This window comes from Balaenoptera musculus, chromosome 13 (assembly GCF_009873245.2).
Source record: "Balaenoptera musculus isolate JJ_BM4_2016_0621 chromosome 13, mBalMus1.pri.v3, whole genome shotgun sequence".
NCBI lineage: Eukaryota > Metazoa > Chordata > Mammalia > Artiodactyla > Balaenopteridae > Balaenoptera > Balaenoptera musculus.
In genome coordinates, this window is record NC_045797.1 from 10,329,363 (window position 1) to 10,352,424 (window position 23,062).

Genomic DNA, 23,062 nt, shown 5'->3' on the forward strand with positions numbered 1-23,062 from the left:
CCCCTCCACTGGAAGGTGAAGTCTTAACCACTGGACCGCCAGGGAAGGTCCCCCTGCCCCGACCCGTGATTCTGATGTGGGCACCCCCCCACCCCTCACAGGGAGGCACCCCGTACTTGCCCTCTTGCTGCAGTTCACGGTTAAGTCGGTGCGTTGTCAAGTCTTGCTCCTTGACACGGGGACCCCCAAGGACTCATTTCCAGGATGTTTCTGGCTCCGTGACAACCTCTTCCTGTTTTGGAAGCTAAAAGGTGGCATTAAAAAGCCAGAGAGGTTTCATTGTTTTTTAAAAAAAAAAGCCTCCACTGACCGAGGAGGGAACTTCAGCCTCTGGACGGCGGAGCCGCACTCACCCCTGCGGCCCAGCCTGCTCCGTGCGGCCCAGCTGCCTCCGCGCCTTCCTTTTGGGCCCGAGCATGACTGAAACTGTTTTCTCTCCTGTCTCCGTGTTTGGCTTCTGTGTCAGAAACCCTGAAGTTGGCCGCCTTCGTCAAGCACGACACATTTCAAATGAACACAGAAGACAGTCTGTGAAAACAACTTCTAAGGAAAGCTCCCTCGCTCCACACCGTACATTCATTGAAAGGAATTCACCAGCAATATTTTCTTTCGCTCAGAATGCCCCACCTCAGGCTTGATGCTAAGAATAAGCTAAATGATTAGAAAAAGTAAAAGGTGGCAGCTAGGAATTAAAGACCTTCGCAGTGGGGAGCGACATGGTCTCATGTTCTCTCAAACGAGACAGCAGGGACCTAAGATGACACAACTCTGACAGAGCGAGGAAATCTCTGTACACACGCGCACCACATCCATTTACACAGGCTGGAACCCCTCTCCTGTAGCAGGAGCCGTGGAGGGCCACGGTCCCAGAGGGAGAGAGGCACCACCTTGGGAAGGGGACAGGCAGCTCGTCATGATGGCTTCCCACACGTCACTGAGGGCATGGGGTGGGGTCTGGGTGGGGGGGCGGTGGAGACATAGTGAAATCTCTTCTCCAAGGCCATGTTCTCTCATGACATTTGTGGCTGGGAGCCCTTTCATACCACGTTAAGTTCTGAGATGAAGGCCCAAGTTGAGTTTTGGTTAAGGGTTTAGCGGAAGCTGACTAAGATGTAGCCCAGGAGTTTCATAATACAATGGATCTCTAAAAGTAAATGCCGGGCTTCCCCGGTGGTGCAGTGGTTCAGAATCTGCCTGCCAATGCAGGGGACACGGGTTCGAGCCCTGGTCTGGGAAGATCCCACATGCCGCGGAGCAACTAGGCCCGTGAGCCACAACTACTGAGCCTGCGCGTCTGGAGCCTGTGCTCCGCAACAAGAGAGGCCGCGACAGTGAGAGGCCGGCGCACCACGATGAAGAGTGGCCCCCGCTCGCCGCAACTGGAGAAAGCCCTCGCACAGAAACCTAAGTCCCAACACAGCCATAAATAAATAAATAAATAAAATTTAAAAAACAAAACAAAACCAAATAGAATCAAAAGTAACTTTAAAAAAAAAAAAAAGTAAATGCCTCCTTTAAGGCAGCATGCTGTCAAAAAAATTCCTCGGCTGGTACTCTGATAATTTAGGTTAAACTCTAATTTGATCGTCTTTTCCTTCCAATAGCCTTCTCATGTTTTATTTTCACATGCAATTCTTAAATGTTTGCACTGATGAGGGGAATGTCTTAGGTTGTAGATTATACATGGTGTCTCTACGAGGTACATTAGCTGTGCCACTTACTAGCTCTGACTTCAGGAAAATTACCGAATCTGCCTGGCCTGTTTCTTCAGCAGTAGTAATACAGGAAAAAACCAGTGCTGGCCTCCTATAGTAGCTGTGAGCGCTAACCTAGTAAATGAGAACATACGCAGCAGGCACTCAGCAAATGCCAGCTGTACTGTTATCATTAACGGTGAGGGCTTGGGACAATTTACTGGCAGTCACAGGTTTATTTGAAATGCAACAAAATCTTTGTTCTTTGACACAGGGGTGGGTTAACTTAGTCCCCAAAGCCTGGAGGTGTTTTTTTGTTTTGTTTTATTTTCTTTTTAAGAGCACCAATTATATGGACCTGAAAAGGTAAAACTAGATTCTGTTTTTATATCTAATTAGAATCAACCACATTCAAATATTAGACTGAATTCAGTGATTAATAACACAACTTTCTCAAATAGATTACTCTGATTTCCCCTACATTTCACAACATAAAGTTTATTAACAAAAATCATATATTTAATATATTCTCAGTCCTAGACTCTTAACAGATATATCATTTGCAAATATCTTCTCCTATTCTGTGGATTATATTTTCACTTTCTTGAATAGTCATAAATTTAGCTTTTGATAAAATCTTGCTTTCATACAAATCTATAGATACAGTTAACTGAAATTTGTTACTTGGTATTACATACAGAATGGACGGACAACAAGGTCCTACTGCATAGCATAGGGAACTATATCCAATATCCTATGATAAGCCATAATGGAAAAGAATATAAAAAAGAGTGTATATATATGTATAACTGAGTCACTTTGCTGTACAGAAGAAATTAACACAACACTGTAAATCAACTATACTTCAATAAAAAAAAAAGAAACAGACTCACAGATATAGAGAACAAACTAGTGGTTACCAGTGGGGAGAGGCAAGATAGGGGTAGGGGATTAAGAGGCACAACTATTAAGTATAAAATAAATAAGCTACAAGGATATATTGTACAGCACAGGGAATATAGCCAGTATTAATAACTTTAAATGGAGTATAATCTTTAAAAATTGTTAATCACTATATTGTACACCTGAAACTTTCATAATATGGTAAATCAACCATACTCAATAAAAAAGAAAAAGAAAAACGAAACAAAAATTTGTTAGTTGGTTTTTGAAAAAAAACTCTCTTTAAATTTAGATATAATAGTATTCCTTATAAAAATTTACTTCATTGTATTAACACATATTCAAATGATCAGATAAATATTTCTTATAGAATGTGGCCTCAACAAAAAAGAATAAAGCCTAAGTTATGATGGGACAGTTACTTCTGGTTTTCTCACGCGATGCAGGTTGTCATGGAGGGTCTATCAGATTCAGCGGGAAGTGGAAGGTCAAGGGGCACCGCTGTCAGGCTGCGTTCTTTCTTATTTCACCCAAGAAGTCATAGGTCTGCTCTGAAATGTCAAAAGGTTCATGGAGCCCCGCTGGCGACAGCAGAGCCTGGAGGGCACCCTCGTTTTCTCGGTTTTGCTTGAGGAAGTCGGCGATGACCTTCCATCGGGCGGCCTCGGTCTCCTCCTCTGCCCACCTGAACGGGGGCAGGAGCGCGGAGTGGAGGAGGGGGAGCACGCAGTCGTGGTAAACCAGGAGGAACACGGCCTTCAGGAGCTCCTTGTCTCTCTGGGAAAACACCGGCACCACCAGTGGCTGTGAGTGGACCCAGGTCATTCCTCCTCAAGTGTTACATTGTATGAACTCTGTTAACTAGAAGCTGTCTAGGGGGTGGGATGGAGGTGCCATCAGTGTCTGGCAGGTAGTCGGCTCTGAACCGGCTGCTCAGTCAGGACGTGGACACAACAGGAGTCACCGCGGAGAGAGACAAGTGGCTCTCTCTGAGGGTCTGCAAGGGGCTCCTTGAGGCCAGGGTGCCCCCTGAGTGCCACGGAGTGTCTCGGACATTCCATCAAGTGGACTGGGGTGCCAGAATCTAATTCCGGGGACAAGGGTGCGGTTCCAGGTAAATGGAACTAAGACACAACGTGAAGTCAGCTGTACTGCCGAATGAGGTCAAGGTGATACAGGGGAAGGGTAGCAAGGGCTCTGCGTGAAAGCCGGAGAAAGGAGCCCCAAGCAGTAAGAATGTGTTGTCAACCCCGCCTCCCCATAACAAGAGCTGGGCAATATCCACGCGGGCAGGCGGCCCGGCTCTGGCAGCTGGGGTGGGAATCACAGCCGGGGTGGCGGTCTACACTGCGATGTGGCCCCCGCAGGCTACCGTGTGTGGAGAGGCAGCTTCTACAGGCCCGAGGCCCAGCACCTGTCCACTGCCGAGCTAGAAGGGCATTAAACCTGCCAGTTTTAGTCAAACAAAAACTCAAATAAGGATATAATATATACACTTTTTTTTTCAGTTTTTAGTGTCTTTGTTTGTTCTCCCATGATTCCTTGAGGATAATGAAAAGTTCAGACTGGAAGTCCGAAAACCATGGACCATGGGCCCAATGCAGCCCATTGCCATCTCTTTTTAGAAATAGTTTTACAGAAAACAGCCCTGCCCAGGTGTTTACACATTGCCTGAAGCTGCCTTGCGTTACTGTGGCAGAGCCGGGTATTTGAGACAGAGCACATGTGGCCAGCAAAGCCAAAAATATTTACTCTCTGGCCCTTTACCAGAAAAGTTTGTCAATCCCAGACTAGAGCAGTCAAGCCACTACTCACTGATCACTGCAAGTTCTGTTTGGTAATGACCACGCTCTCCGGCCATGTGAGCACAGCCATGCGTGCTTTCAATGTGTGCTACAGCTTATGCCAATTTTCTTCTTCCCTCTCCTTACCTGATACGGACTTTGAGAGCTAGGGGAATTTTTTTTTTTTAAATGAGAGAAATCTGATAGCCAACTGGGACACTTTGGCTTAGAAACTTCCCCTCAGTTCAATAAACTCAGTGATCTGAAATGACTGTCTCGATCAGGTGTTTCTTTTTACACTTGGAATCCATCACCCATACCCTTCTTGGAAGGTGTCTTTGCAACCGTAATAACACCGTTTAACTGTCAAGAGGGATTAGGACCACGGTTACTTCAGCTAAAAAAGAGGCATGATTAGGATGTGCAGCAGACACTGAGCACAGAACACGTGAAGCTCAGGGTGCACAATCACCTTACCTTGTCTGACCTTTTTAATGCACTCTCTTTCTCAGCCCAGGAACTCTAAAAAGCAAATAGAAATATTATGTTAATCCGAGTATTCACAAGTCTTTGCCACACCTCTGCAACTTCACTCTGTAATTAAACTTACGGACAGGATTACAAACGCTGTACAGATCCTGCACATGTAAGGAGTGAATCTCTAATTAGGCATCAAGTGCTAATGACCCAGAACCAGACTGACGAGGCGGGATGTATCAGTGAACGATTCCTCAGAAGCCCATGATTCTTATAAGTCAAAACTAATTTAAGAACAGAATCAGTGCGACGCTAACACATCCATGCAAACTGCACCAACGCAGCACCTAAACAATAAAATACCATTAAGCTTTTAAGGTAAGACAGTCATGAACATAGAAAATTCTGCCAAATACCATACTCCTCGACAATTCTGTTCGCCGAGATGAGGACAATGGTCAGGGAGAGACAGAATGAAGTACAGCTTTGTAAGTAACTATTTCCAACCTGTGCACAAAGTTTCACAAAAGCTTCTTTAAAGAAATAAAAAACCCAGAGTTCAATTAACCCCACAGAAGTATGCATCAAAGACCTTCCAGGGCCCAGCATGGTGCCTTAGCCATAGTGGGCTCTCGTGAAATATTTGTTGAATGAATCAACTTATGTACCTTTTGTATAACGAGTAAATATTAATATACTAATGCTTTGTAGGGGAAGAAAGAGAAATTCTGCGTTATCTAACTATAGTGCCGGATGAGCTTGTCTGAAATTACAGAAAAGCAAATGTACAGAAAAGAACATTTTCTTACATCTTTTTCTAAAACCTCACCATTACTGTTGACACCCCCTCCCCAGCCAAACCAGCACGTGAAATCAGTTGCAAAGTCTAATAAACACCTCCGTAGATGATGCTTCGTCCTTCCAACTCAACCGGGCCGTACGACCTCCCTCCTTATCGAGAGGACTCACCTCCCAGCACAGCTCCCCTCCCTCCTGCGCATGTGCTTCTCCACGTCTCTGTGCTGTCCGGGGTTCCGAAAGCAAGACCCTTCATGGATTGCCCACCGCCTACCACACTCTTCACCCACAGGATGAGACTCAGATCGACCCTGACCGTCTACAGACGACATCCGACACGCCAGACTGGGTCATCTGCTCTCCTCAAGAACACGCCCTATTCCTTCCTGCCTCAAAATGTTCGCTCATGCTGATTCTCCCACCTGTGATGTCTTCTTCTCCCGTCTCGGCACGTCGAAGCCCGACGTGGCCCCCAGGCTTTTATGAGGTGCATCTCACGGAGGACCTCGTCCATGAAACGGGATCCTGATCCTCATATGCTGCCTTCTTTACATCTGCAAGGACCTGGGTTACACATCCCCTACGGCACTTATGTTATCTGAGTATTTGCCGCACAGGCCTAATATTTGTTGATTCTGATATTTAAGTTGAACTTTATGAAACTGCCGCTTTTGAAGGCCAATAAATGGCTAAAAATTAAGAGATTTCATATGGTTCAACCTAATATCCAGCTGCTTTTTCATACAACAGATAACATACTTCAAATTAAAATAAAAATGATATGCGTGCCCTGATTCTCCCCTGAAAACTCAGTCAATTTATCTAACAAACCGTTTTGGATTTTTGCTCTTAGGACACAATCGGTGGCCATCTTAAGTCAAGGAACAAACAGTAGGGAGGAGACTGCATTGGGGTATACGGCAGGCACTCCATCTGCTTATTGGGTCAGGGAAGGCAGCCCCGGGGAAGTAACATCCATAGTAAGAAAGGACAGATGAGACCAAGTTAGCTAGACAATAGACAGGGATCGGGAGACATCATCCAAATAGGGAAGAAACAAATCCCACAAAGACCTAGAGTCGGTGTCAGAACTCATTATGCAGTATGTCTAACCGCTTTTAGAACCCGCCAGGTTTCCATCATGATGCATACTACCCACCCTGAGTGCATCCATTATGTCAGGCTGCTCCAAGAGCTTGGGGAAGGTGGCCAGCACTGGATTACTAATTAAATCTGAAATACAAAAGAATAAAAAGGATTTTATATAAACTTCAATGTATTTTATAGCAACAGACATAAAAACATTCATTCAGATTGAAATTACCGTGCCACATGATTTGTTTTTTTTTGTTTTTTTTGTTTTTTTTAATGTTGCAAGTACGTTTTAAGGGGATTTCACTGTTTCCCCCCCTGGCTTTTCTTTTCTTTTCTTTTTTTTAAATTATTAGCACCTTTAATTATTATTTATTTTATTTTATTTTTTTATTGGCTGTGTTGGGTCTTTGTTTCTGTGTGAGGGCTTCCTCTAGTTGTGGCAAGCGGGGACCACTCTTCATTGCGGTGCGCGGGCCCCTCACTGTCGCGGCCTCTCTTGTTGCAGAGCGCAGGCTCCAGACGCGCAGGCTCAGTAGTTGTGGCTCATGGGCCTAGTTGCTCCGCGGCCTGTGGGATCTTCCCAGACCAGGGCTCGAACCCGTGTCCCCTGCATTAGCAGGCAGACTCTCAATCACTGCACCACCAGGGAAGCCCCCACATGATTTGTTGATAACACATTCTACCCACTTTAACCTCTCGGAGGGCTGGAAGCTGCCCCCTCAGCCTCCATCTGCGCCTATATCCACACCCCGGGGAAGTCTGAAATGAGTCTGGTACCAAGTAGATAAAGCTTTTAGGTGGGAGTAAAGTGGCTCTGAACAGAATAAGACTAGAACATTTTGTTCTTCTTTCTATGTTTTTTTTTCAACCTCTCTTTCCTCCTCATGACTGAAGTGTGGTGTGGTAAGAGAAATCTTCCAATTAGGAGGCACCCACACTCTCAGGAGGCTGAGTGGGAACCAGGAGGCACCAAGGGAAAGGAGGTGGAGGGCGGGCAGCTCCTGCCCAGCCTGGGGCCAACGGATGGTCGTGGATGACATCGGAAGGAATCAGGAGCTGGGGATTCTGACCACGTGCCTAAATACTGAGCAGGAGAATACTGATATTTCACAATCAATAATGGCACGTGGAAGGCTGTGCAAAGAGGCCCACCAGGAAGGACACTTCAGAAACGGCAAGGGCAATGACTTCTATAATCTTGTGTCCTCAGTAGAGAAAAATCCTCTCTCTAGGTCTTGCTAAGATTATTCTGATGCGCAGGTTCAAATGAAGCCAACAATTCTGAGTAGCCTTCTCCCTACCTATAGGAAAACAAATAAGCCTTATCCTCTCTAAGGAGTCAGGTCGTTCGTAAAGTTTTTCTAGAGCCATTGAAACAAATTCAGAGGCAAGTGATGACTAGAAACCTTAAACTGTCCCTCCTTTAGAATTACAATTATTCCTTGAGAAATGCTGGTGCTTCTCTGACTCTAGGTAGTTCCATTTCTATCTACCTATCCAGGTGGTGTGTCCCTGGGAGGGGACTCATGTCTAACCGTGAACTCCACTTGCCCACGAGAGCCAAGCCGTCATGGGGCTCTCTCTCCCTCTCCCTTTAGTCCAGCCACACTGGCCTGCCTGCAATTTCAATCCCTCCGGTGCACTCAGGTTTTCTTGCCTTGGGTCTTCAGACATGCTGGTCCCTCTATCCAGAAAGGATCCGCCCCCACCTGTCTCCCCTGTATGTCTAGCCCCTCTCTCAGGTCTTGTCTTAAATATTCCTTGCCCAGGGAAGCCTTCCCTCATCCTATGAATTAATTCAGGTCTTCCTAGGGTGCGCTCTTGTTGTGTATTTCCCTTCAGAACACTTGAGGTTGAAAAGGATTATTCATATAATTTTGTGTTTGAAGTCTGTTGCTCCACGAGAGTAGGGATGATGGTGCCTGTCTCATTCATCACTGGGTCCTGGCACAATGCCTGGCATATACTAGGCACTCAATAAAGAATATCCAATAAAATTAAACTTTCTTTGGAGGTAATTCTTACAACACATGCATATCTCCGTGCAAGTTCAATCATGTGTGACAGTTCACTGATTTTTTTTAAAATTACTTTTTAACATTTTACTTGGAAAAAGTTTCTAGCTGACAAAAAAGTTGCAAGAATAAAAACAGAACTCCTGAACACCTCTTACCTGGATTCACCAATTTTATTGATTTTTAAACTTCTTGCATTAAGAACCAGTTATTTTGGGTAATTTTGGTCTCTTTCCAAAAAGATGATAATACATATCAAACACGTAGTAAAAACATTATTAAAGACATTAAGGGAAAACATGATTACATCTGAAATTTAGGATCTCAAGTCACCAGAATCTGAATGGTAAAAAGTGTATATTGTAAAGAACGTAACAGTACGGAGCTCACACAGGATGCACACTGAGCACAATGCTTTGCATCTGAAGTAAGTGACTGACACTGATGCTATTCTAAATACTTTATTCCAAATGTCACCTTCAGAAGCAGAAGATAAAGGCTGGCAGAGGTTACATTTACTCAAAGCGTGATGCACTGCTGTATGTAAGGAAACTGTGAAGACTTCTCACCAGCACTGTGCATGCTCATCCTGTCTTTCAGCAGCACGTCTCCAAGAATCTGGCGATAAAATATCAACAGATGAACGGAGCACATACTTCCAATTAATGTTTCCGGCAGTAGACTATTAAAGAAGAAAAAAAAATGTATTCATTAAACAATCCCCTACAATCCAACCTACAGTGTTTTTAAAATGTATACTTATTACTCGAATGAAGAGTTTCAAGTTTTGCTTCATTATTGAAAAAAATTTTTAATAATTTTAAGGAAAACTTCCACTATAAGTTGACCACGTTAAACTTCAGAAAACTTTTATTTTTACGTGTATACTTTCAAGTTGCAACTCTGGGTTCCCATTCCTGTGTTTCCGTGTTCGCATATACACCCATGTTAAATGTCGAATAAAAAATAAAAGTCATCAATTATGTGTTTTAGAAAGAACGGGACTAGTCAGCTACAAGTTTTAACAAAGCCATGTTGCCACCCCACCTGATGTGACGAATGCAGAGGAAACGAGTTCAGACGGTTCCCGGTGCTGGGTGGAACACAGGAGGGTGTGGCAGATCAGACTGAATTCTGACTTTGCTGTGCTACCTCCTAGCTATGTGATTTGGGGTTAATTATTTATTCTCCTTGTGTTTTGGTTTCTTCATTTGTAGAACACAGATAGTCAGAGCTGCATCTCAGGTTACTAAAAGGATTAAAATGACGTAAATGTAGAATGCTTAATGCAATGCCTGGTACATACTGTAGTAAGGTCTCAAGGACAAGAAAATTTCAATATTGAAGTTACATTGATATCAGTTTAAAATAGACTGTAAGAACTTTAGGATGTTGTATGTAATCCTCATGGTAACCACAGACACACAAAAAAGTATAGAATATACACAAAAGAAAATCAAAATGTATCATTACAAAAAAAACAATTAAATAGAAAGGAAGGCAGTAAGGGAGGAAAGGAGGGACAAAAAAAACCCTTAAAACATATAGAGAACAAATAACAAAATGGCAGTTAAGTCCTTCCCTATTAGTAATTATTTTAAATGTAAATGGATTAAACTCCCCAACCCAAAGACATAGATTGGCAGAATGGATGAAAAAAACAGGATCCAACTATATTGTGTCTACAAGAGACCCGCTCTAGGTCTAAGGACATTCATAGGCTGAAAATGAAAGGATAGTTAAAGATATTCCATGCAAATAGTAAACAAAAGACAGCAGGGATAGCTATACTAACATCAGACAAAACAGACCTTAAGCCAAAAAGCTGCTACAATGAAAGATATTATATAATGATAAAAGGGTCAATTCATCATATAAAAGGGTCAATTGAAGATATAACAATTATAAACATATACAACAAACGTCAGAGCTCCTAAATATTTGAAGTAAACAGTGACAAAAGTGAAGAGAGAAATAGATCTACAATCATAGTAGGGGACTTCATTACCCCACTTTCAATAAGGGACAGAACAACCAGATAGAAGATCAATAAGGAAAGAGAACTTGAACAACACTGCAGACAAACTGTAACTGACCGACATATACGGAACACTCTGCCCAACAGCAGAATATGCATTTTTCTCAAGTGCCCATGGGACATTCTCCAGGACATTCTCCTAACATATGTGGTCATATATTAGGCCACAAAACAAGTCTTAACATTTTAAAAGACAAATTATACAAAGTATACTTTCTTTTTTCCAAAGTATATTTTCTGATCACAATGGAATGAAACTAGGAATCAATAGCAGAAGGAAAACTGGAAAATTCACAAATATGTGGATATCAAACAACATACTTTTAAGCAACCAATGGCTCAAAGAAGAAATCACATGGGAAATCAGAAAATATCTTGAGACAAATAAAATGAAAATACAACACACCAAAACTTATGGGATGCAGTGACCACAGTGTTAAGAGGGAAAATTTATAGCTACAAATACTTACATTAAAAAAGAAGAAAGATTTCAAATCACCAACCTAACTTTGCACCTTAAGGAACTTGAAAAGGAAAACAAATGAAACCCAAAGGTAGCAGAAGAAAGGAAATAATAAAGATTAGAGCAGAAATGAACAAAATAGAGAATAGAAAACAACAGAAAAAAATAAATGAAAGCAGAGCTGGTTCTTTGAAAAGACAAATAAAACTGACAAACCTTTACCTAGATTGACTAAGAAAAAAAGAGAGCAGACTCAAGTTACTAAAATCAGAAATGAAAGGAGACATTATTACTGATTTTACAAAAATTACAAAGGATTATAAAAGAGTACTATGAATAACTGTATGCCAACAAATTAGATAATCTAGATAAAACAGACATACTCCTAGAAACACACAACCTACCAAGACTAAATAATGAAAAAATACAAAATCTGAACAGACCTATAACTAGAAAGGAGATTGAATAGTAATCAAAAACCTCCCAACAAAGAAAACCCCAGGACCAGATGGCTTCACTGGTGAATTCTACCAAACATTTAAAGAAGAATTAATACCAATCCGTCTCAAACTCTTCTGAAAAACTGAAATGAAAGGAATACTTCCAAACTCATTCTGTGAAGCCAGCATTATCCTGATACCAAAGTCAGACAAAGACACAACAAAAAAACTACTGACCAATATCCCTGATGAATACTGATGTAAAAAATCCTCAACAAAATACTAGCAAACATAATTCAACAGCGCTTTAAGTTTTATACACTATGACCAAGTAGGATTTATTCCTAGAAGGCGAGGATGGTTCAAAATAAGAAAATCAATCGATGTAATACACTAGATTAACAGAATCAAGGCAAAAAAAACAGGTGATTTTCTTAGCTGATGCTGAAAGCATTTGACAAAATGCAACGTATTTTCATAATAAAAACACCCAACAAACTAGGAATAGAAGGAAATTATCTCAACATAATAATGGCCATATGTGAAAATCCCATAGCTAACCTCATACTCAATGGAGAAAGACTGGAGGCTTTCCCTCCAAGATCAAGATCAAGATCAAGATCAAGACAAGGATGCTCGTTTTCACCACTTTTATTCAACATATTACTGGAAGCCCTAGCCAGAGCAGTCAGGCAAGAAAAATGAATAAAAAGCATCTAAGTTAGAAAAAAAAGAAGTAAAATTATCTCTGTTCACACACAACGTGATTTCATATGTAGAAGACCCTAAAGATTACACACACACACACAAAACTGTTAGAACTAATAAACAAATGCAGCAAAGTTGCAGGATATAAAATCAACATACACAAATCAGTCATATTTCTATATACTAACAATGAACAATTTGAAAAGGAAATTAAAACGTTAATTTCCTTTAATAGCATATCTAATAGCATTGAAAGAAAGAAAATACTTGGGAATAAAAAAACAGAAATAAAATTTCAATATTGAGATTTCAAAATATAATCTGGAAATACAACAAGTGAGTGCTTTAAAACCTGACACCTGGTACACACTAAATACTGGGAATATTGAGCACCAGAGTTAACCTTAGCAGATACTCAAGAAAATGTCTTGAATCATTCTAAACACACATTTTCTGTGTTATTTTTAGAAATACATGAACTCTGTCACTAAGCATGAAGAATGACCGTATAGGAAATCTTGAAAATCTTGCAAACAATGTCCTCTATCAAGAGGAAGATGTGTTTGGGCTAAGGGAAACCACCTAAAGTTAAAAGAGACTTTAACTTCAGAAAACAATCCTTCATTCTAACTTCTAGGATGAGAATTTTAGAAGGGAAAATCAATCACAGAGGTAACATCCAGGTTTCCCGCCTGCTGAAAGAGAACAGAATGAACGTGACCCCAGGGGATGGTGCAGGAGTAATGGGTCCCTATGACTAGTTTCAGGGAATTTAGATACGTATCCTTGACCACTCCCTAACCCTTGCATTTCTAGAAATGCCCCAAAACACAAGATAGATTCTCTTACCACACTTATATTCATATAGAGCATTTCATACACAGAGCCAGAAGTCATCTTTTTCCAACCCTGCTAAAATTCTGATCTTGTATATACCTGACCTAGATTTCAGGTTGGCTGCAGGGGGAACGTTTAAGCTGCCTTGATGCCACCACATGCCTTCTCGGTGTTGATGCTGTGATTCCCAAGGGTGGTTCTACACCCCGCCCTCTGGTCTATGGCTCACGTGGGCAGTGTTTCAGCAGCAAGCCCAAACTCATGTCTCATGTGGAAAAACAGACATTCATTTTACGAGGGGAAGGGGTGGAACCTTCCTTCCATTCTCTCCTCCCCTTCTCTCCCAGACCGGCCTGCTCTGTCTGGCAGGCATTGCGGCCAGTCTGCAGCAGAGGCCTTCAGCGCCCACAGTGCAGGCACTCCTTTCCTTCTGGCACCTCCCCATAACACGAAGCAACGCTGCCGGCTCTTTATCAGAGCTTCCTTTAGGGAAATCCTTTGATTTTCCCAAATCCAAGGTGACCAGGAAGCTCTGAGCTGAAGAAGTAAAGATATACTTCTTTCTGACCTCACAGACTGACCAACAGAAAGGCAATAAACATGATACTGGGCCCCTGGCAAGCAACACTATTACTTCATTTATTTTTAGCAATAATACAATGGAAGTAAAAGAGAAAAAAAGATGGCATACATCAAAAAGGCAAAGGAAAATAAACAAATTTATAGCAAATTTATATACAGGCATGTAGCCTACTGCCACAGACCGGTATTTCTCGGTGTTCAGAACCCGCGCTCTGGGAGTCTGGGTCTAAATTCAGGGCTTTCCCTCATCAGAGGCTTAAAAGCGTGCATTTGGCCAATCACACCAAGTTAAACCCCATCAAAAAACAGCTCCAAAATCAGAAAGGCAAGTCTTGGTGAAACAGGATGATCTATTTGCTCCCTCTTCCATCTCAGCTGAGGGTCAACATGATCGGAGCTGTCTCCATAAAAGGAGACCCAGGGACAGGATTCTGGTGCTGTTTCTTTGGTCAAGGAGACGAGTCCACGTTGATTCATCGGATTTTCACAGGGCTCCTGACAGCCAAAGGAGACACACACGGAAGACTGCTGGCTGGTGAGAGGGCAGGATGAAGCCGACCAGCAAGGATACTGGGCAAACTGGGCACTAATGCAGATTATAACTGGGCTTCCCACCCCTGGCCCTGCCCGCATTTTTGTAGGTCCCTTGGCATAACAAAAAGAGCCCCTGTCCTTTCTCCTTCGAGCAGAGAAATCTGGCTAAACAAAGATGAAGGTTTTTGTTTGTTTGTTTGTTTCGTTTTTTCTTTTGCGGCACGTGGGATCCTAGTTCCCCAACCAGGGATCGAACTCGCGCCCCCTGCAGTTGAAGCGTGGAGTCTTCACCACTGGACCGCCAGGGAAATCCCAGAAGATGAAGTTCTTAAGCAAGGGGGCGTGGGGACGGGGCGGGACGGGCTTTGGAGGAGGGCTGTTGGTAGCGGCAGCTGCCTTCTTTCCCCACTCACTGCAGGTGGCAGGTCGGGGACAGGAGACTGGGGAGGGTCAGCCCCGCCTCAGGCTCCACCTCCAGGGTGCACAGGCCTGAGCCCAGCCTCTCATCCTGGACCCACAGCACAGCCCTCGCACCCCAGCCCATGGCCCGGCAGTAGGGCCCAAGGCCTCTGGCTTCACCGTGCCCACGGCCTGCCTCTGGGAGGGCCTGCCTGCGGCCGGCGGGCCCCGCGGCCCACGCTTGACACTACCAGGAGAGCAGAGCGCATTTCTGAACCAGGCAAATGGAGCGGCAATTTCAAGACGGTGCTCAGGTCTCTCTCGGGGCTCTGGGAGGAGACAGGAGCGCCCACCAAGACGAGGTGGGGGAGGCCAGGGACCGCAGAAGGCAGAGCAGAGCTCCCGACCACTTTTACACCAGCAGGAAGAGCTCTACTTGGAAATTATTTCACAAACGTTTTTCGGGTGCTTACTGTATGCGGTGACCAACAAGGGCTCAGTTCCTGAGGTCAGGGGATGAGGACCTGGGACCCTTCTTTGAGAACCCAGCATACAGAAGAACGTTCATTGCTTTGGGAGAATGGGCCCACCCATCTGACCGCCGCACACCCAAGTCAGATTTGATCTCTAGATTGTAAAGCGTATCTGCAAACTGATATTTGGGGCCAAAGAAACGCTACTAAGAGCTGTACTTGACAGACACGCTTGGGAGTGCTTCGGACTGTCGAAAGCTTATCAACAAGAGGGGTAGCGGGAGGCTGAAGAAGTAGGAAGGATGAGGCCAAACAGGATTCTAGCTTTTCTTCTACAAAGACCGCTACTGTGCTTCTTTTTTTAATCTTGAAAAATAAAAACTGTCCAAGGAAAGATTGGCCAAAAAAAGGGAATTTATAGGCTCTATGAACATCAGGAAAAAAAAAAGGCCAAGAGAATGAATACTGCCCATGAACACATAATTAATGGTTATTGAAAGATTTAACTGTTAACACTATAATTATAATACATATTTCGGTACTAGAGATAAGAACAAGGGATATTTAAACTGGGAGCATGATCTAGAATGAGAAAAGCAACCATTCACAGAGGTGGGCCAAGGTTCCCTGCTTCCTGATAATCCGCGAGCAGAGAGAGCAGTTCACGGTGGGGCCAGTCAACTGCATCAGTCTCTGTTCCCGAGCCACGCTCTTCCCTCTGCCCCTTCTGTCCACTGTGTGCTCTCCACATCTCCACATCATCAAATGGCACCTCTTCCAAACCTTCAAAGCTTATTTTGAATCCCCCTGATCTTACCAGCTACATAGCACATCCTCATCTGAACAAATTTGATGACAGTGCCAGCCACCTGTCATTATATTTACATTTATCTAGACATATGATAATAATAATAATAATAATTATAGCTGGTACTTATTGTGTGTTACTGTGTGCCATGTACTATAAATACTAACTGTTTTATATATTTTCTTTTCCTTAAACCTCTTTAGAGCTTGATGGGATTAATATTATTATTATGTCCATTTTAAAGATGTAGACCTTGAGACCCTGAGAAAGATGGTAAATGACTTGTCCAAGAGGTTACTGAGTTAGAAATGGATCGACCTGGGATTCTACCAGTGCAAAACCTCCCTGAAGAAAATGCAAATTAAAACCACCAACAGCTACCACTAATCATTTATTAAAATGGGCAAGGACTTCCCTGGTGGCACAGTGGTTAAGAATCTGCCTGCCAGTGCAGGGGACACAGGTTTGATCCCTGGTCTGGGAAGATCCCACATGCCGTGAAGCAATAAGCCCGTGCGCCACAACTACTGAGCCCAAGTGCTACAACTACTGAAGCCCGCGTGCCTAGAGCCCGTGCTCCGCAACAAGAGAAGCCACCGCAAGGAGAAGCCTGTGCACCGCAACGAAGAGTAGCCCCCGCTCGCTGCAACTAGAGAAAGCCCACGTGCAGCAACGAAGACCCAATGCAGCCAAAAATAAATAAAGAAAATGGGCAAAACAGAAAAAAATTGATCATATCAAATGTTGTCAAGAATACGGAGTAATTGGAACTCTCGTATGTTGCTGGAGAGAGTATAAAATGGCCTAGTCATATTGGAAAACAGTTTGGCAGTTTCTTATAAAGTCAAACAAACACCAGATGATCCAGTAATCCCACTCCTAGGTATTTATACCCACGAGAAAGGAAGACATGCCCACACACACAAAAAAACTCTTATGCAAATATATAGAGCAGTTTTATTCATAATTGCCCAAACCCAGAAACAACCCAAGTATCTGTCAACTAGTGGATAAATAAACACATTATGGTATATCCACCAAATGGAATACTAGTTAGAACAAAAAGGAAAAAACCACTAGCACATGCAACAGCATGGGTGTATCTCAACTGCGTTACGCTAGATGAAAGAAGCCAGACTCAAAAGGCTATGTATTGTGTGAGTCCATTTGTAGGACATTCTGGAAAAGGCAAAACTGTTGGGAAAGAAAACAGAGGAGCGGCTGCCCGAGACCAGAGCTGGAGAGCTGATTACAAAGGGGCATCAGTTCACTGTTTATAGTGATGGAAATATTCTCTATCTTGACTGTGTGGTAGTTGTATGACTGTATATACTTGTCAAAATGCAAAGAACTTAAACTAAAAAGGGCAAATTTTACTGCGTGTAAATTATACCTCAACAAACTTGACATTAAAAAAAGTTCCCCAAAGTTCCCTAAGGGTAGGACTGTGGATGGTAAGTCCCGTTGACTCAAAAGTTTCTCTACTGTTTCTGACTGCATCTATCATTTGTGCTAACTGGTAAACAGAAGAATAAGCTCATCTGAAATGTATTATTATTCCATTTCCCTACTGATCCTTGGCAGAAGAATTAGTGAGGAAAAAAAATAACTAACAAAAGGTGACCAAGCATGTGGAGAAGCCAGAAGCAGAGATGGTCCACAAACGCTGAATGGGCCCAAGTTCACCAGACAGGTAACAGCAGGTACCAACCTTAGCATGTTCCTTGATCTTCTGTTCAAAGATCTCAGTTTTACTAGAAGTTGAGGCTGCCTTCTCACTGTCATCATCTGATGGAAAACACTACCATGTGCTTTAAAAAAATAAAAAATACATCTCAAAACTTTAAGTGCTTAGGCAGTGAATATAATAAAATAGAGTATTTTATATACATTTTTTATATATAAAAATAAGACAGTTTTTTTCAGCACCAGTGGGGCTGAATTGTATGAGAGGCAGGAGTTGCCCATACTCCCTAAATGAACTGATGAAGTATGATGTGCCCTAAGGACCTTCAGAACGTACCCAACCGGCCCACCCCTGGAGCTGCCACTACATCAGATACCGTGACAGCATCACTGCTGCCAGATGACAAAGAAAAAGGGAGTTTAAAAAGCACGTCTGACTCCAAGTAGAACCAGCTACATCCCAGACCCCAGCTCCTTCCTGTTCCAAGAAGGTGGGACTGGCATTGCTGGGGCGGCAGCAGTGCTGTGTGTCCTAAATCACGAAGCAAGGAGGGGGATGTCTGAGGAGCAAGAGGGGAGTTTCAAACCCAACAGGCTCTGAGCTCCAAGAGGCAAGGGCCCTATCTGCCTTACTCTCCATTTTCCCTTTACCTAGCACAGTGCCTGGTCAATGAACACATTAAAAGATGCTCAGTATTTCTGGAGGGCAACCTGGCATGTATACCACAATTTCAAATGTCTACACCCTTTGACCTAGCAATAGGCAATCACTGAATTGGCCTATTCTATTAATTCTGTGGCCCATGTTCAATGAAAAGGAACCAATACAGGGTCCTCATGCATCCTAATTTCCTACGTTAGAGTCTCAAATATGCTACCAAGAAAATAAGCACTTAGATAAAAATGATTAAGATTTTAATATCAAACGACATATTTTAAAAAATGTGAATTCAGGTGAAAAGTGTTATGCTTATTAGACTATAGGTATCTTCTCCGATGCATCTTCTGCTTGTTTAACCTTTAAGGAAAGGAAAGAAAGCAACACAGAAGAGTGGTACCTCTTCTGGATACCGAAGGGTCCACTTCAACACCTTTTTCATAAGGGGTGCCTCCATTCAAGAAGAGTTCATAAGTTCTACAAAAGAAAAATATACCATGATGGATACATGTTCTGGACATTGTGAAACAGTAGAGTCAGTAGTGGAACATTTTTTAGCACAGACGCATTCACAGACATTTTATTTATGCCTCATTGGTAAACGAGAATGAAGGTTGTTGATACCTCCATGGGGTTACCATCTCAGTAAATAAAGTCTCTTTCTTAACTAGGAACCATAGAAAATACATTTTTCTACATAAAAATGAGAAAGATTAATTGATGTCATTAAGGTCTTTTGACTTTAATGACTCGTGTTATTTAAATGTATTTTTCAAATCATCATTGGAAATAAAGCTATTATGAATTCATACTATTTTTAAAATATAAAAGTAACATGTAGATTGTTGTAAAAAGTTCAAATGGCATAGAAATGATAAACAAAAAATGAAAAATCCCTCCCCCCTTCTTTCCCCCCTAGTTTGGTAGCCCCTTGTCCTATCTGTTTCTATACAAATGGAAACAAACACATACATTTAAACAGTAAATCTTAAACTGACACACGTTTAAAGTTGCGTGCTCCGTAAGTGTGGAAGCAGAAGGTAAGAGGCCTCCTTAATCCTGTGGCACCACCTCCCCAGTTCTGCTCCCCAGAGACAACCTCCGGGAACGGTTTACACACACGCACACGAACACAGCTCTTTGTGAACAGAAGTGGAGTCAGCACACACACGATTCTGCAACTTGCTGTTTTCACATAATAATACACATTGGAGATGTTTCTGTATCAATACATAGGCCTCCACCTCATTAAAAAAAATAGCTATGACTTCACTTTAAGGAGGATTGGATAAACACATTTTTCCCTCCCACTAAGCACAGCGAAAAACCCTGAACCGTATTAAAGACAAAAAATAAAAGCACAAAAACAAAAAAAACCCCACAAGAAGCCTGGGCTTCTACAGCTACAGGCCCCTCCCCCTCCCACTGGGGTAACATCAGGGGAGGGCTTTTACCTCTGTCCTGTGGTAAGGAGGTCACACCCACCCCTGCGGTATCAGTAAAGATGGAAGAGGGGAGCATTATCTGAATTAAACCTTTGGGCTTGGGAACTATTATGATCCCATTTTAAAGATGGGGGAACTTGAGGCTTGCAGACAACCTGCTTACAGTTACACGGACAGAGCCCAGGCTACAGCCCTGAATTTTACCATTCCAAATCTGGGATCTCAATCATCATCCTAGTGACGGCCCCTCTGTATCTCTTCTGTGGGTTTCTTATCTTCTAGACTTAGATTTGTGTGTGTGTGTGCCCATTTTCAAATTTGGATTGTCCTCTTCTTAATTTTTGAAAGCTCTTTTTTTATTAGGGATAATAATCTTGTGACTGTTATGTATATATTGCAAATGCATTACAAATGTTTGTTTTTGGTCTTAAATTTTAAATTTGTTTACAGTGGCTGCCGCTACAATTTCCATGTACCACCTACGGAAGAAAGGCAGAGTCACGGAGGACCTGGGGACCCCAGACTCAGCTTTCTCACTCTTTGGCGAGAATGAGGCTGTATTTCAGCACTGTGAAATGTACTAATACCACAGGAAATCACTGAAAGAATATTCTCGGCAGACAACCGGTGCAAATATCTTTTAAAATACCTTTGCTACATGTGTCATTTCTTCCCCGCTAGGATGAGATCATGTGTGCTGTTTTCATATACTACCTAAAAGAACATTAAAATCAACATTAAAAGCCCTCTCCACACAAGTTACTGAAACGTTAATAATACACTCTGGAAACCTGAGGTATCTAGATTCTAAAAAATGAATTTCCACAAGATTACCCATTTGGAAGGAATATATAAGCCAACTTACTTTGCTGGAATAGGAATTCCACTGGCATCAAAAAGTTTAAGAAACACCCAGCCACAACTTAATTCTCCTCTCTCACCAGTTGACTAGAAAATAAAACAGTGTATAAAACTTAATGTCTGAATCAGTCAAATCTATAAGCACATACCAAGTTCTTCTAAAAGGAATAAAACTAGTATTTGCCTTTAGAACTAAAAAGTTCTTCACAAGAAAACAAAGTGAAACCCAGTGGAGTCCCATTTGACTTGCAGGCCAGATGGTAAAGGCAGGATGTAAAGTGAAAATCTTCTCTCGTTAAATTGCTCCTGAAAAACCCCTAAAGCTGATGATACGACAACTGTTACTATCGTTTCTTTCTTTTTTTTTTTTTTTAGACTGTAGCAGTTTTTTTTTGTTTTTATTTATTTATTTATTTATTTAATTTATAGCTGCGTTGGGTCTTTGTTTCTGTGCGAGGGCTTTCTCTAGTTGCGGCAAGCGGGGGCCACTCTTCATCGCGGTGCGCGGGCCTCTCATTATCGCGGCCTCTCTTGTTGCGGAGCACAGGCTCCAGACGCGCAGGCTCAGTAGTTGTGGCTCACGGGCCTAGCTGCTCCACGGCATGCGGGATCTTCCCAGACCAGGGCTCGAACCCATGTCCCCTGCATTGGCAGGCAGATTCTCAACCACTGCGCCACCAGGGAAGCCCACTATTGCTTCTTGAGTGACATAAATATGCTGTGGGATGATTCCAGATCACCTCAATACTAAATGAGAGTAGGAGGCTCTGTCTCAGTAAGAAATGGAATGAGCCGCTTAAAGCATTCAAGGGTCCGTCTGCTCAGAACTTAACCCCACTGTCAATTGTCAGAGGCGTCTGGGGTTCACCTGGGGGACCTGCTCCTGTCCTACCCACCCGCAGCAGACGGATGAATTTGCCTTAAAGAAATGAAAGGACGGTATTACACCATTAACGTAACAGGAATTGGCTCTCTGGGTTATCACGAGGCCAAGCACACATACTGCACCTATCAAGCTATTACTGGAACATATGGAAATATATAATTATTACCACAGACCCACACCCACTGATTCAACAGTCTGTATGATGTAAATTAATCCAAGTTTCTGGTGCTCCCTTTATAAAAATTACCACCCTGCCAGGTCCCTTCATTAGAACCCTCATTTACGAGGTTAGGGGCGCTCTGACCCCCCAGGACAGAGCTAAAGCCCTGCGCTGCAAAGCCGCTGAGCATCTTTTATCACTTTCTGCAAGGTCTCATGTTTTTCCAACCTTCATTCTTTAAAAGCACGGGAGTTCGCTCAAGCTATAAATGTAAACAAGTACACTTATTTTAAACACTCCTGGAAAAGCAGCATCATAAAAAATTTAGAATCACTGTCACTCTCATTCCTCAAGAGATTAAAATTCTATTACACATAAAAACCTCAATTATTTTACTAAAGACGGACATAAGGGAAAACTTTCCCTTTAACGGACACCTTAGAAAGCTTTATCTTTCAACTGACATACATTGCGAATATAAGAAATTCCAAGTTCAAATAATATTCCAAGATCTGGAGAAGAAGAATTGGACCTGATGAAACAGTCACCATCAAGCAAGCAGGGCAAGATGCCAGTAACCTGAAATGATACCAAAAACGAAAATTACTAATAAACATGAAAAATGGTTGGAGGATAAACAATGAGGTCCTACTGTATAGCACAGGGAACTATATTCAATATCCTGTCATAAACCATAATGGAAAAGGATATGAAAAAGAATGTATATATACATGTAACTGAATCACTTTGCTGTACAGCAGATGTTAATACAACATTGTAAATCAACTACACTTCAATAAAATAAATTTTTTAAAAATGGAGGGAAGGTTCAGCTCTATTCATCTATAAATAGTTTATGCCGCTGCATCATAATAAAGGTCTTTTAAAGGAAACAAAAAGCAGATGGATTGGACTCATCTATACCAATGATTTGAAATTTTAAAATGTAATTTTTGTGTTGAAGAAAACTACCTTTACGTTCACTTACTCTATGCTTAGAGCAGAGGCTAATGTGAAACAAGCACTGTACCAAGGTCTTCAGAGGTATCACAAAAATAGTTTGATATATGATAAGATTTTTTTGGTGGGGGGCTGTGCCACGCGGCATGCGGGATCCAATTCCCCGACCAGGGATCGAACCCATGCCCCTTGCAGTGGAGGTGCAGAGTCCTAACCACTGGACCACCAGGAAATTCCCTGATAAGATATTTATATTTATATTAACCGCTGTCCTTTGGAAACAGAACTAAAATTGTAGACTGCACACATACTTGCTCAACTTTCCTCAGGCATGCCTTGGAAATTTTCCTTTCCTTCC

General features: G+C 42.4%; 1 protein-coding gene across 5 annotated transcripts in view; it reads right to left on the reverse strand.

Annotated features, from left to right (window-relative positions):
- The window catches only part of NPHP1 (nephrocystin 1), a 103,814-nt gene that overhangs the window by 37,533 nt on the left and 43,219 nt on the right, over window positions 1-23,062 (reverse strand). For 3 of the 5 annotated variants that reach the window (XM_036873329.1, XM_036873327.1, XM_036873325.1), the window contains exons 13-20: window positions 22,213-22,323; window positions 20,703-20,785; window positions 18,793-18,869; window positions 17,760-17,859; window positions 9,336-9,448; window positions 6,816-6,889; window positions 4,859-4,903; window positions 2,836-3,374 (exon numbers count right to left, since the gene is read on the reverse strand). In XM_036873329.1, the coding sequence (XP_036729224.1) occupies window positions 3,102-3,374; window positions 4,859-4,903; window positions 6,816-6,889; window positions 9,336-9,448; window positions 17,760-17,859; window positions 18,793-18,869; window positions 20,703-20,785; window positions 22,213-22,323 (876 nt within the window). In that variant the 3' untranslated portion in view covers window positions 2,836-3,101. Of the gene's footprint in view, window positions 1-2,061; window positions 3,375-4,858; window positions 4,904-6,815; window positions 6,890-9,335; window positions 9,449-17,759; window positions 17,860-18,792; window positions 18,870-20,702; window positions 20,786-22,212; window positions 22,324-23,062 lie in introns of those variants that run through there. The other 2 variants (XM_036873328.1, XM_036873324.1) reach the window with 2 other exon arrangements.